General features: G+C 37.8%; 1 protein-coding gene across 1 annotated transcript; it reads right to left on the reverse strand.

The window, feature by feature from the left end:
* Window positions 1-714: 714 nt before the first annotated feature.
* Window positions 715-8,015, reverse strand: LOC149787506 (uncharacterized). The gene is made up of 5 exons (XM_089975603.1): window positions 7,901-8,015; window positions 6,771-6,812; window positions 4,344-4,524; window positions 2,542-2,932; window positions 715-1,477 (listed from the first exon to the last, which is right to left on the reverse strand). The coding sequence occupies exons 1-5, from the start codon at window positions 7,944-7,946 to the stop codon at window positions 896-898; spliced, it is 1,242 nt and encodes a 413-aa protein (XP_089831729.1). The 5' UTR covers window positions 7,947-8,015; the 3' UTR covers window positions 715-895.
* Between the last annotated feature and the right edge of the window lie 6,598 nt (window positions 8,016-14,613).

Here is a 14,613-nt window from a genome sequence, read left to right on the forward strand (position 1 = left end):
ATACCTTAAGGTCTGATTAACAGTCATTAGATGACGTAATTTTGCTTCTCGAATCATTGTTTTGTTCTGCATGGAACTGAAGTTAGTCGATTGAGATGATAGGTTAGATAGCTTTGCTTCTCAATAGGCTCTAGTGCGTTTGTCTATTGCCGTTTTGATTGCTGTTGTGATCCACGGAGGTTCTGATAGCCAGACTTTAACAGTTCTTATTGGAATACATTGGCAAAATATCAAGACTGTAGTCGGTGGTATTTGTTGCATATAAAGTCATATTGTCACATTTTTAAAATTGGACGCTTTATGTCTCAGGAGATTAAAGTTTTCTTGCCTGTATAGCCATATATGCCTTGGAACGAGTTACGTGTTGCTTTTCTGTGTAATTAAATATCCCATCAATGTGGCAATTATATCAAAATATGTTTCACTAAGTTGCTGCATTAAAACCGAGACCGTAAGTCATATAAACTAATAATTTTCTATCATACTAATAGTATTGTTTTGGAAATGTAAGTAATGTACATGACTCCCCTTTGTAACAATTGCATTAAATTTTTGTATGGTCGTAAACTGTAAAAATACCTTCAATAGAATTACATTATATAAAAACAGACCTGCACAAATTATGAGCTTAGATCGTAAAGAATTAAAAACTTACACAAACTAAAAGGTGTTAATAAACACAAGAACTGTAATATAATGTTGTATTGATTTTTGTGTCATTTTAATTAGATTAGCATTAATTCTCATTCCCGATCTAATATAAATTAAGCCTCGAAATATGCAGATTAACATTGTTTGCCTGACAACTGTAATTTTTCCTGCACATATTTCGTTTCTTTTATTTACTTTACATTAAATCCACCACTGATCTACATGTTCAGATAATCACAAGAAGTTAAATATGAGGATGCGCATGGACAACTTTTGTTAAACACTGCTTCACGACATTCAAATCACCAACGCAGATATAAGTCTTGTAAGTATAGGTTATTGTGTTGTTTGGCTTTCTCTTCCGGTAAACCACATTCCACTTAGACGTCTGCATGTTAAATCCTTGGATCTCGGGGAAAAAGAAAACACCGTAGTACTGAGGCGCGTCTGTATCTTGACCGGGAGGAGTGTACACACCCATGGCATAGTTACCATCAGCAGTTGCCATGACAACAGGTTGGTCATTCGAGTGATGACCTTCTGTCTGGTGTGTAACAGTATTGAAGTTGTATGCTTTGCTGAATTCCCCAGTCATGTAACCTGTTGGCGCTTCCATTTGGATGTACGTGAACCCGTCTGGCCAGTGTCCTCCGATAGTGAACTTAGATATAAACTCTATGCAGTTTGAATGACCAGCACAGCCAATGGTGACTGTCTTATTGAAAGGAAATTCGTATGTTTCCTTCGTGTTTAAGGCTGGGGAACCATTGCCACAGCCATCCCGTCGATGTCTTGTACCTGGACGCATCCAGTGGGCAGGATGGACCTTGAAAATAGGAATACAAATTTAGATTATCAGTAAAACAATCAAGCACTACTACGAATTATAATATATCTGGCCGCCTATCTGAGGTCCTGTAAACTGCCATGGCTGTCTAGAAGTCCTACGAAGTTTGCCGTAATTCATTTATTCCCATCATACGATATCATGAATATTGTTTACTCAAAATGTTTTCTGTAACAATTGGCTGAACGTTATCTGCAAAGAATACTCGTAATAAAAATATTTTCATGTTTGTCACTATATGTGATTCGATTGCCTCGAGAGAAAAACTGTCAAAATATTATAACGTTAGCATGCATTTGGACTTTACTTTAAAAGTACCTTATGACAAACACAACATATATAAAATCTCCATCCATAAACATTTTTAATTGAAATATACTAAGGCTGATGATAGAAATAGAAACACAGTTATAAGAATATGGAATACGCGTTTCTTAAAGAATATTAATCCGATACATCAATGTTATGGAGACAACGTGTTTTACGACACTCTCTACATGTACCTATGATCTAAGTTGAAAGGGGCAACCGGCCTTTCAAGAAAATAGAAAAGAAAACCGTTTTAACCAACACAGAAGAACACATATCTATAATTGTATTGCACATTTCCATCATTCACCCTTATGTATGCGATGTATAACAGAAGATATAATTTAGAGAAAACAATTCAGCAGAAAATATGAAATACTTAAATTCTTCATTTTTTTAAAAAATTACAGAAGAATCTTTTCTAGCACATAAGGTAATTGGGGAAACATTCCATGGCACACAAGCCCAAACCACTCTTGTTTAAGAATGGGAGGCTAAAAACATGATAGCAAAGGGACACCTGTCAATTTTTATGATAGTAATTCAGCAACGAAACGGACAGATTACAAGCTACGTCATAAACCATTCAAAAACTCGACTGGGCAAAACAAACGTCTAAGCAAACGTAAGAGGGAGAAACATGCGAATATCACTACTCAGTAAATTGTGGAGATATTAATTGATTGGAACAAAGCTTTACGTAATCGGAGTTTCACATACTAAACACTAAATACCGTGCTATGGAGAACCTGTCCGTGTGCACTGACGTGGTTTATGACAGTTTTTGTGGTAGTTTCAATCCAGTCATCCCTCCCTCCTGCTTCAGTAGGGTTAAAACATTCCGTAAAATGGTCTGTGTTGCATGCCATCTGCAGTTCCCGTCCATGGTCAGCAGAATTAATGAACTCCTTGTTATTCCAAACGACACTGTCAATAGCGGCACCCGTTCGAGACGATGCGCTGACGAAAAGACCATGTCCATTGGAAATGGTCCATCTCCGGCCATATTGGTCATGATATCCTCCCTCCTTGTAACCCAATCTTCCCTCTTGAATTCCATGCTCGAGATAATGCTGGACAGCTGCTAGGTAATCGGAATGGAAGGCGTTCTTAAGGTCAGGGTACCTAGAAATGTTAAAGTCGAAAATTAAAAAATATTGCATAAAGGTAAATGCCATTCAAAACAAACATTCACAACACACGTTCTTTAATACTACAAGATACAACAGAAGACCAAAGCTTTAAATTCTTATTATATGTGGGTACATCAACTAATAAATCTTCGCTCAGTGTTTGATCTTAAACTGATCACCTTCATGCTATGTACAAGATTTGGTTTCAAGTTAATAATGTAAGAAAATATAATGCCTTTACAAGAAGGTAAATCACGCAAGACGTCTGAAACGCGTCGCCAATGAACATTAACCTGGAAGCAGAGACTAGAGTCGTGTGTATTCTTCCAAACCTCAAAAGGCGACCATTAGAGTAATCTCGCTTTTTATTTTGTCACCCGTTTCCAGCACGCGTTTGCCTGAGGATTATCGAGAAACCCTCCGTCTGACCATTCACCTGTCCGTAATTATACAGTTTCCTAAGTGCTATTAGCACTGTCCCAAAACTTGATACCTAAACTGCCCTTTTGATGACCATCTTCAAGAAGGTGTGGTTTGTGGCCACGCTTCTCAAGGTCATTGAGAAGCAAGAAAACTTCAACATTACAAACAATTACAAGACATTGACATTTCAATATATTTTTTTACCTATTTTAATGCCTGTGATCATGATAGGACGTCACATAATATTACGGACGTGGAGTTATATCTGAATTAAGTTCCGGAAAAGATAGTGTCGGTTTCATGTCCAGAGGGGAGGGAGCAGTACATGTTATAAAAATTTCCATGGGTATGATAAGATAAGATTTAGTTAACGTCTGAATGAGTTTTTTATATAACAAAAACTTTTTTAAAAAACTCATCATAAGCTCTGATGAGCGTTTTAATCGATAATCTACCGCTTTCAGAAAGAGATACCTTTCTTTCGATCTCCAATATAACAATATTACTACAAAGTAATTCTCATATCTCAGGCGCTTTCTTACACCCGTTTCTACCATGGTAAAAGTGAAGAGGTTAGGAATCATACCCTAAAGAGGAAAACCTGTGGCAGGCCCAGGTCTTATTTAATTGGGGAATAGTACCTTACCATAAAAATATGGCGTTCGTTATTAAGCCAAGTTGACAAATTCTATGACTAAAAAATGTTAACTGCACAAGCCAAAACAATATGTGGCATGTGTATTTTAAGTTCAAAAAGGTTCTGGCAACTTCATAACAGAAATTTGGTAAAACATGAATCCATCATTAAACCAATATTGTATTCTGCTGCTAAAACATCCGGATTTGAATAATCAAAAGATACGGGGGGGGGGGGGGGGGGGAATTCGCAGAGCCTGGTATATATTTATATGCGTTTAGTTTCTAACTCTAAACTTTAAATGGTATAATTAAAACAAAAACGAGTTCGTCTGATAGCTCACCGCTCTAAATACTGTTTACTATGGAAACTTCCACAACCTTGGCGACCTTCTTTAATTCCGCTTGACAGCCAATGAGATCGTGCGGCATCGGAAGATCCCAGTCCCGCTTTTTCAAGATCTGGATGTGTATTTAGGTAGAAGACAGGGTCAAACACATATGGTGAGGCAGCGTCAACGCCGGCTGAAAATAAAAGATATAATAGTTTTTAGTCATTAATAAAAATGCAGACACTGTTCTCTTTCGAAAGGTCTGATCCAGTCTGCCCTTTTCTTCTATTAAAATGTAATCAAAGTATTATGTACCATCGTTAAAGAATCTAAAGGAATTCTGAATACAAGGAACACATTTATGAGCTCTCCTGATGTATTTTATTAATTGATTCTTCTATAATACAGTTTGGTACGAATAACCAAATATAATTATAAGGGATTCAAACAGATGCTGAATTCAAACAAGGAATTGCAACACAACAAACTGAAAAGACACCCATGGCTATTTATCATGGACCAGTTATCTTCCCGACTGTTTCAAGCGGCACCTAAACTTTAGTTGAGGTAGAACGCAGAGTAATTGTTAAGGATATAATTTACAGTTGGTAAGGAAAATTCCATATAATTTAACAGGAAAATAATATACTTTTAATGGATACATTTTGAAAGTGTAAACGTTCCAGGTAACAAACCAACAGGGCAGCATACCTCTTCCAAGACAAATTTATCTCACCGGGTATCATTAGGTAACGGCTCACTCTCTGCCAGGAACAATAATTGACAGCGGCCCATTAGAATTCAGAATGAACAAGTATCGGTTGACAGCTGGTAGTAGATAGAATGAGTTTGGGAATTTGTTAATTGCGAATCATGTTAAGCAAAAACTGAACCAAATCCCCATCCCCATAATAGAGAATAGCAAACCTTATCGCGAAACGCAGCAAGAGTGGCAGATTTAGAGGAAGGTTTGCTGTGTTCAGACTAATCATCTCCCCTTATCTAGTTAAAATAGTATAATATGTCTGTGACTGTACCCTTAAAGCAAACAAACATATTTCCCTTGCTAATTGCATTCTATCAATAATTGTCCACAAAATAGAGTACCTTATATATATAAGGTTCACTAAATTCTTACCCAACCCCTTAATTATACCATCGCCCCATTCATCGGAGTAATTATTCACAGCTGCCGTATATGTGTTTGCTGCCCATATGCGTGTATATTCTGTACAAGTCATATCTGACGTGACGCCTATTTTTCTATAGTCTTCCCCACCATGGCAACAATATTAGATTGATTCAGCGTGCCATTTTTCCTTAACTTTCTGTTTAAAAGCCTTATTCTTTGTAATGCAAAATGGAAATGCTGAATGTAGTCTAGAGTTGAATGCATGATCAATGTAAGTAGTGACATCAACGTTTAATTCCAAAAATTAACTTTATACAATATCGTATAAGACGTAATTCTAAATTGTTTATGTGTCTAACTTTATAAATTATGTGGCGTTAAATAGCTGCAACTTTCGAGTGCTTCCTGTTCCGTAAAGTATCAAATTAAACTAATCAGAACAGCCTGTATATAAACTCCATGCCTCCATGAAAATCACTGTTTCTCTTCTAGAGGACACTTGATAAAGTGGCCATACCAGCATTCTTTTCGCTTGTCCTAACAGGTTACAAATTTTGTAGACACATCATGCTTTCAAGCTGTATTTATCATCTATGGACCGGCTGCTGGATCATTAAATATTGGTCTTAGAAATGCGATCTTTTCAGAGATTATCTCCAGATGTTACCATAATCTATTCGAAATTGTCATTTGTACACTTTTTACGAAGAGTACGTTCTTGGATCATGTTGATTATGCAATATGTTACATTTTTTATTATCATCTACTTGCCGGCAGATCGGGTTTTATGTTGTTTACTGTACTTATTACTCCAAACAAACAGCACAGACCGAAAACTGCTGGCTCATTAGATGACGTCATATCTGTACCTGTGAAGTTTGCAGTTGGACAAAAATTAAAAGCGAGTAAATTCTTGGTACGGTTATATATTTGAGTGTTTTCTTTCAACATGCTCTAAGACTAGTATGAATATGGGACATTATATGCAAGCAAATACAATACAGCAGTTCGTACAGATGTAAAACAAACTTGTTTGTTATGTAACTGCCAAATATCTTGGCGATAATGTTCAATGTTAAAACATTTGTGAATTTTTCATCAGAGTGGGATCCTAAACTTTTGATGGTAGTCATTTTAGTAAAATTGTAATTTGTTTTGTCTGGCCAGGCTGTACAACATTTTGATATAGTTATTGACTAAAAACAAAACTATATCAATTTACCTCAGCTTGGAGAAAATATGCATACAGCATATGTGTATTTCCAGATGCAGAATGGGAAGTAATTTTTACATTTACGTGTACTTACAGAGAATGAATCTCTTCTCAGTCCGCTTTTCCTCCGTAACGCCTGAAATTACATAGAATTTTATAAATTCATCCTACTTTTCCTTGAAGGTTAATTGTGCAGAAAAGCTCAAACATGTAATCTTTTTCCATGCATTTTGTAGAACATTGTGGTAAGATTGATGTTTTCCGTCTCTGCCGAAATTTATTCCAACCGAATTTTCCCTTACATTAACGAAGAGCAATATTGTCCAAAATTACCAACTGCAGTATTTCCTGTGACTAAGACTTAGTTTTCCCTTATGCAACATGTCATTCCAGAACGCCATTTTTCAACACATGACAGGCTAATTTGCGGCCAGTATATTTGGTGGAGGAAGATTATGTGTGTGTGCAGTCAACAATATAACTTTGATTCGATAGCAGTTAAAAAATCTCATATGAAAGAACATTAAATGCATTCGGATGAATCGGTAATTACGACTGTTTTTTTAAAACTTAAGTCACTGGTTACGCCATTAGATGCCATACGTGTGTAGGAATATCTATGAGGTTTAACTTCACGTCAGTATAGTATCGCATGTATAATGTCGCTTAAAATGTATGGTTTAAAATACTTAAAAAATATCATACAAAAATATTTGTTACATGTGTAATCGAGAGAAATATTCCGATAGTGGTCGATGAACCACAAGAAACGTTGATTAATGATATATATTTATACACATGCGTTCATTATGAGACAGGTAGAGCAAGTAGCTACTTTTAAATAATTACCCACCCACCCACCACACCCCCGATTGAAAAATATCGGATTAAAACATGCGGTAGAGAGTACCTAGATCTAACAGACAACCTACTCCTATAAAACCTTAATTGTACCAGATATCTAAACCTCTAGATGCAACATCTGTCCATTATCACAAAGATATTGCCTACCATTTATGTACAGGGTTTATTGTAACAGGTGTCATAATAATCAGTCTTTAAATCTCCATGTCATTTTAAACAAATGAGTAAAACCTTATAAGGTCACGTTCAATATTAGATCTGCCTCGTGGAATGGAACATCACCGCATTTCTTAAAACGTAAACGGGAAGATATAAACTTTTTCACAAGCATGAACAATATAAATGTATCAAACATGTCACCCCAAGTGAAGGAAGACGCCAGAAACAAGGACACTAGAGACACCATGTTAAAAATCTCCTTTCCCGGTCCTCTCCTGTAGTAGGTCTTCCTAATACATGAATAAACTGGCGTCGCCTCTGCTGGCTATATCAGAGTTTGTATAACCATTGTTGTGCCTTAGTAACAGCAACAAGGTTCCGACAGATATGTTTAATGACCATTACAACATTCTTATAAACGTTCACAATATTATTCTTCTTATTATGACCGAAGTAAGTTAAAGTTTTGTGTTCAAATTAATGCACGGGAAAACTAAGCAATTACAGGCAAAAAGTGGGATTTACTGAGAACAAAATTATTCATGGCTCCAACTTCCACTTGAGCTCCATGGAGGCAATAGGGTCAATTGAATCTATGATTTTCATGCATGTATATATAACCATCTGTTAATGACCTACGCAGTTTAACCTACACCATTTTAACTTGGCGACCACTGGAACTACGTCCAGTAATTTCTAGTCTGATTAACTTCAACCTTAATGGCTCATAAAGTACACTTTCTTATTATAAGCTACGTCATCACGAAGTTTAGATCATGGATACGAGCCTTCACAGATCAATCTCAGAAAGAAAACATTTTAAGTAGATTGTTTCACATCCTCTTGCATTTTTAACTTGAACATGTGCATATTCATCACTCATTTACCGAATTAAATCACTATTGAATAAACGTTGCACGTTGGAATATTTCATATAAAATCACGCATCAGTGTGAAGGGGCACATTTCTGGCGATCTAACAAGAATACATTAGTTGAGACCAGAGAACCATTAATTAGATGTATGGAGACAGGCGCGTATCATATCGCCAAACTACCATGTTCGGTAATGTCCTTTAGAGGAAGCATTTTGTTCCTAATTAAGCATTTGTTTATACAGCAGCCAGACGGACTATTAGGGACACGGTAAACTTTATTTTCATGGTAAAACCGTCACAATCAAAAAATGGCAGAAGCTCTGTAACTATCAAACTACCAGGTCAAGCTGACCCTGACGTTGGCGCCTCTGAAAAAGGCGGCAGAGATATTTGATTCTGATTGGTTACGTTAAATAAGGGACGTGTTTCCCAAACAAAGTCTCCTAGGTTTTAATATCGCCACATCGAAACTTTTAATCAGTCTAAGCTTTTCCTACAAGAGAAAAACAGATGAGTAGGACTTCGGGAGGAATTTGCAAGAAATTTCCTCGTAAAAGAACTGTTGTCCAAAGGGGATTATTGTCGAAAGAAACCGACGAACTAATTTGGCGATTAGAGGGAGGAACGTTGAAAGAAAAGGTAATGTGACAGTTACATGTAATTTGTTGATGCCATACATAATGCTTTGTTGAATTTATTTACTCGTATTTGCATGAATGTTTTGTCTACATTCGTATAATAATTTTCTTTATGAAGTATAACTGTGTTGATTTTATGAAAAGGAAGTCTTACATTAATCTTCTTTATACAAGTTTGACAAATTGTTTGAATTTGTCGTCTGGTTTGCATAAGAATTAGGTTCTAAGAATTTAATGCATTACATTAGTTAATATGATTACGATAATCTGTGTGAATTCACCGAATTTAGAAGATTTCACGTATGATTAAGAGTAAGTGTGTATTGACTGAAATGATGTAGTAATTGATGTAATGTATTTCATTTATTCGTTGTGTAAATTGAGGCTGGCTCAGAATCCCAGGCCTCGCGTGGTGTGTTAATGTGTGATGTCAATGCGTAACGAATTAGCCATTTGACTAACTATTGTCATTATAGGACATGTGAAGTCGATTGATAGCCTTAGCATCTGTCTAGCACTGATAGTAAAATTTGATAACGAGAGAGAATAATGCAAAATTCCCTGTATCATAATTAACAGGAAATTTAGGTTGTCTCTATTTATATTTATTTAAAAGGGGGGAAATAGCTCTTGAGACGTATAAACCTGTGGCGCAGTCCTGCAACGTATCAATTCTGAGACGTATTCTGAGAGTATCCTGAGACGGATGGTGGAAAGTATCATCCTGAGATCCAATGGTCTGAACAGCTACAGTGAAAGCAGAACAAACTGGGGACGAGCAGGTTATGCAATCGTACAAGATGTTGACTTCGATTGTTCATTCGATCCTATGATGAACTAAATCTATCAGTAAACAGATCGGCTATTTTATTTAAATCTATTGTGTTTCTTTGTAATTCGGTGAAAGTTTTATTTCTAAAAGCAGAGTATATTCCTGATGTAATGAATGCTCACAGTTGTTTTATGTAATTGATTAAATTGTTTGTTTACATGTATGGGGGCTCGTGTTGGTTTGTTCTATATATCTTCTCAGATCTCTATATATTTCACCTATAAGTTTTCACCACTTATATTTATATTTACTCGAACCGGGCAATAACATCGAGGGCGGTCAACCCGTAGATAACGAAAACCAAATTAAGCGAGGACACCAACCAGAAAACAAACCCCTTACAATCAGCAAACATGTATTTCATTTATCGCAGCTGCTCACTGAGTGCATTTTCTTTGTTTGGATTTCAATTTTTTTTTAAACTAATATTTATTAGATATCTATGTCAATGTCTTAAAGAAGAGATTCATGTTTGAGTGTTTAACAAGTAAAGCATAGAAGAATGAATGATAATACTTACAACAATACGAAACCCAGTTTGGTTTTACTCAATGCGCTGATGAATTCGGGTAATTTTCCAACCGTATACCCGGTGGCGCTATCGTTTTTCGTGCACACAGACTGTTGTCATTAGGTGCCTAGAAAAAACTGAAGAGTCTTGGTTTGACGTGTTTGTTGTTTGCTTTTGTGTTTTGCTGTTTTTGCTGTTGTTGTTGATATATAAAAGGCAGAGAGTACCCCAGCTGACCCGCTGTATTTAGCATATTCTGTGTTGCTATTGCGCTTGTTTTATTTACTACAATAATCACAAAAATCAATGCGAAGAATGACGATGTTGTGAAACCAAAAAGAGCCCAACCGCGGGTCAAAACATGTCAGTAACATCAGGCTTCTTACCTGTGGGATGTAGTGTGTCAAGGAGGAAAAGCTACTGGCCCCTAAGCATAGTGATACATTCATACATACATGCCTAAGCCCGAGTACTGGGAATGCTATAACAAAGAAGTTTCGATAACTCTAAATGACAGCGACTTGCTGTCAACGTACCGCCTTTCCTACAACAATGTCGGCGGAGGTTCTGGAAACACGTGCGCTAGCGATAGTCCTATTCCGTTGCCGGATTCCGCTATAATGGATATCCAGTCAACGGCTTGCATATTTAGACCTTTCTCTGGTTAATGGAGCTGTGTGGCGTGCAGGTCAACTGCTGTGCCGCCCTGTATCAAACACCACCTGTCGCCAGAACGCGAGAGGTACAACGAAGATGAGAAGGAAGACTACCGCGCCAAAGACAAGGCCTTAAAAATAAAATCCATAAAAGAGGATGTTCCTTAAATCTAATAGTCTATTGTGCCAAGAGATGCCCAAGATCCTTCTAGGATATTGCAACTGGGGTATCTTTATATTTAGAGCTCTGGAAATCTGCTGGCATGCTCGTGGTTTCCCACGCAGAGGTACAGAATATCATCTAGTAATTTTGTTTTCTAGCGTCATAACAGATTAGTCTTGTTATAATTTCAGGGATAACAAGCAGCGTGTGTTTGTGTTAATATACATCATCGAGGTAACTTTTGCAGTCGGTAAACGTACTATCCTTGCTGACATTACTGTGCGAAGCTACCATGGGCTTACTATATAAAAACTGCACAAAGTATGGCTGTCAACGACTACTTCCAATCGACAGATCTCGCATATTGGGCTGTGTCCCACATGTAGTAACTGTTTCAACTTTAGTTTAGTTGTTCCACCTTCTGAGGCCCCGAAATTACATTCGCTGCTGAGCAAAGGTGTCCAAAAGAAACTTATCGCGTATAGGCAGCAACACAAGCCATGTGGTTACATCGTTGCTCTTGCAGGTCTGGTCAAGGTAAACGACGCACTTCACCTTGAGAAAAACAGAAAATAGACCCTGTATCGCCAGTACCATCAGAATACCCTTGGACTACGATCACCAGCACATTCAGCAGTTTAATGGAAACCGCCTGGACAATGCCCAGAGACACTCGGAGAACAATGCTTTCCATGTAAGTCCCTTTCTCTTTTACCTGGGAGAAGAAGGAATTTGTGGCATAAAATACGTGGACGTTAGAGATTGCCAAAGCTTACCAAGGAAACATCCTACGTAATATTAGTCCGTTTGATGATATTAGCAGGGAATGGCGCCTTGTTTAATTGGCATGTTATACGTCCAAAAGCGTGTAGTTCTGATGGTTACTGAATTTGTTACGTCTTTGAAGTCCAATATCCAAAGTCGGTCGAATCATTCTTAACAATAGAGGCTAACATTCAGCGTATACCCAGCTTCAAGGGCACCAAGTACTGTTTCATTGCAAAGGAGGTTATGAGGATGTTTGGTGTACAGAGGTATAGAAATCTTGTGTTTCGAACAACCAACCTCTGTTCCAGATAATAAGGGCAGGAGGTGTAACTGATATCGGTTACATGCGAATTGCGAACCGAGCATAAAATGGGTTCCTACTGCTGTGTACAGGCCAAACAGAGATGGCCAAAATGCAGCAGTCATCATGACCCACACATCGGTCTCGTTTATAGTGTAAGATTTTACAGCCTCTTAATTCTCCTTCGCCGTTTGGCTCACAAAACATGCATTATTTTGCCGCTCCACAATGCTCTAGCTCAGATCGGCTGTCACAATGATGTGCTAGTAGTTCACTAGCGGAAGTCATTATGCCATCCAGTTGACTGCTAATTCATATATTGGACCTCTATATCAAGGTCACTCACGGCTTCTGCCGTGACTCTTAAGAAGTTCTCGTTATGTTCATTTATGGCATGATCATACGTAGCTCGTAGCCTGGGGGCGCGCACAATATAAGTCCAGTATAAACAAACTAGCAGGACAATGGTGAGTCTGTGCACATAAGGAGAATGCTGAAACCTTCCTTTCTAAGAAATTCTTGTTTGATCGATGCCGATTTCTCTCAACTTGTTCCTACCTGAGACTTCGTCTTTGCACTAAAGGAGAATTTGAATAGCACTGGAGATCTGTTCTCAGTAATCGCAGGCAAAGATGTTGCATTTTTGTGTTATGAGCCACACTCTAATGTTGGCATGGCGGATGACGTATGCGAGCTTAGTGAGGGTCTCTTCCTTATGCTAGACGTCAGATGATGACTATACAATCAAAGTGATCCTTAAATGCTGATTCTAGCAGTTCACAGGCAAACAAGCTCTTGCCGCAGCCTGAGACTAGTAAATGGTTGGTACAAAAATTACTGTGCGCACGATATTGTTTCCATCAGACACAAGTAGACTGACAGATACCTAGCTGCTACTTGCACCATATGGAGCCGATGACATTGTGCTAAATACCACAATAATCGAAAAGCCTCCCGATGCGACAGACCCGTGGACACGGCGCTCAAAATGACTGATGTTGAGACTGTAAATGACTATCAATGCTTACTAAACTCGATAAAGCGTAACGAAAGGTTCCGCCAGGAGATATGAGAAGCTGAAGGAGGAAGGCTGTCCCTTCTTAGTCAAATTTTCCAAACTTGGAAGAAAATCAACAAAGCTCCACGAGAAAAGAAACCATGCCAAGAGGCTAAGCGTACTCTTCCATGAACATGGGATCATTATAACCTACATTCTTATGTCGCTGTGGTTCATCATAAGTACAATTGTGATCGCGATCACAGCAAGAGGCTGCGACAGCACAACGTCAACTCCAACCTCAGCACCCAAATCAGACTCCAGCGGTGTAAACGAATTGGTTAAATGTGATCTATAGCGGCTGGCAGTATTACTGAAAATGCCTTCAGAGAAGAGGCGACATCTCTGCCCAGAATTACTATGTCAATCGTGCCGTTCTTGCTGAGGATCGCTGACAATGCCATTGACATGCTGCCTGGAATTCTCGTGGTAATTGTCATCGCGATCAGCAGCCTGTTCGCTTAGAACGTGCTGCTTCATTCTTCTCTGTTATCAACATCTTTGACGGCGTTCGCCTCTTCTTTCCAGACGGCTTCGCCATTGCGGATTCTTTCGCCGTGACTCCTGTGATACACCCGTATATAATCCCTAGGTCTGTTGAATTGGTGGTTATAAGCAGTTATAAGTTGATCATGTTCTCTCTCTCTCTCTCTCTCTCTCTCTCTCTCTCTCTCTCTCTCTTCCAAGAGACTCTGTGTGAGGGATGAAAACAAGTTCATAGTCAATAGCAAGTGCAAAAAAACATAATAATGACTTAGATTAACTGAATCAAAAAAAAATGCTTGAATTACCTCTTCTTGTTCGTCATTTCGAGTAAACTACCCCAACCCCCGTTTCGATGCACTCGCCCATGTTCTAACGCCCGCAAATGCACCATTTGTAGTTCTTCACTTTCTTCATTTCAACAAACGTTTGTGTTTAAATCATAATAGTCTCTTTTATTTAATTAGCTAATATTAATATTAATTAAAATAGAAGGTCAAGTAAGAACAAATTAAAAATTATCAAAATTATCGTGCATAGCTACAATGCTACAGTAACTGTGAAAGTATGTATGTATATCTATCTATCTATCTATCTATCTATCTATCTATCTATCTATCTATATATA

This window comes from Sinohyriopsis cumingii, chromosome 11 (genome assembly GCF_028554795.1).
Source record: "Sinohyriopsis cumingii isolate HCF-2022 chromosome 11, ASM2855479v2, whole genome shotgun sequence".
NCBI lineage: Eukaryota > Metazoa > Mollusca > Bivalvia > Unionida > Unionidae > Sinohyriopsis > Sinohyriopsis cumingii.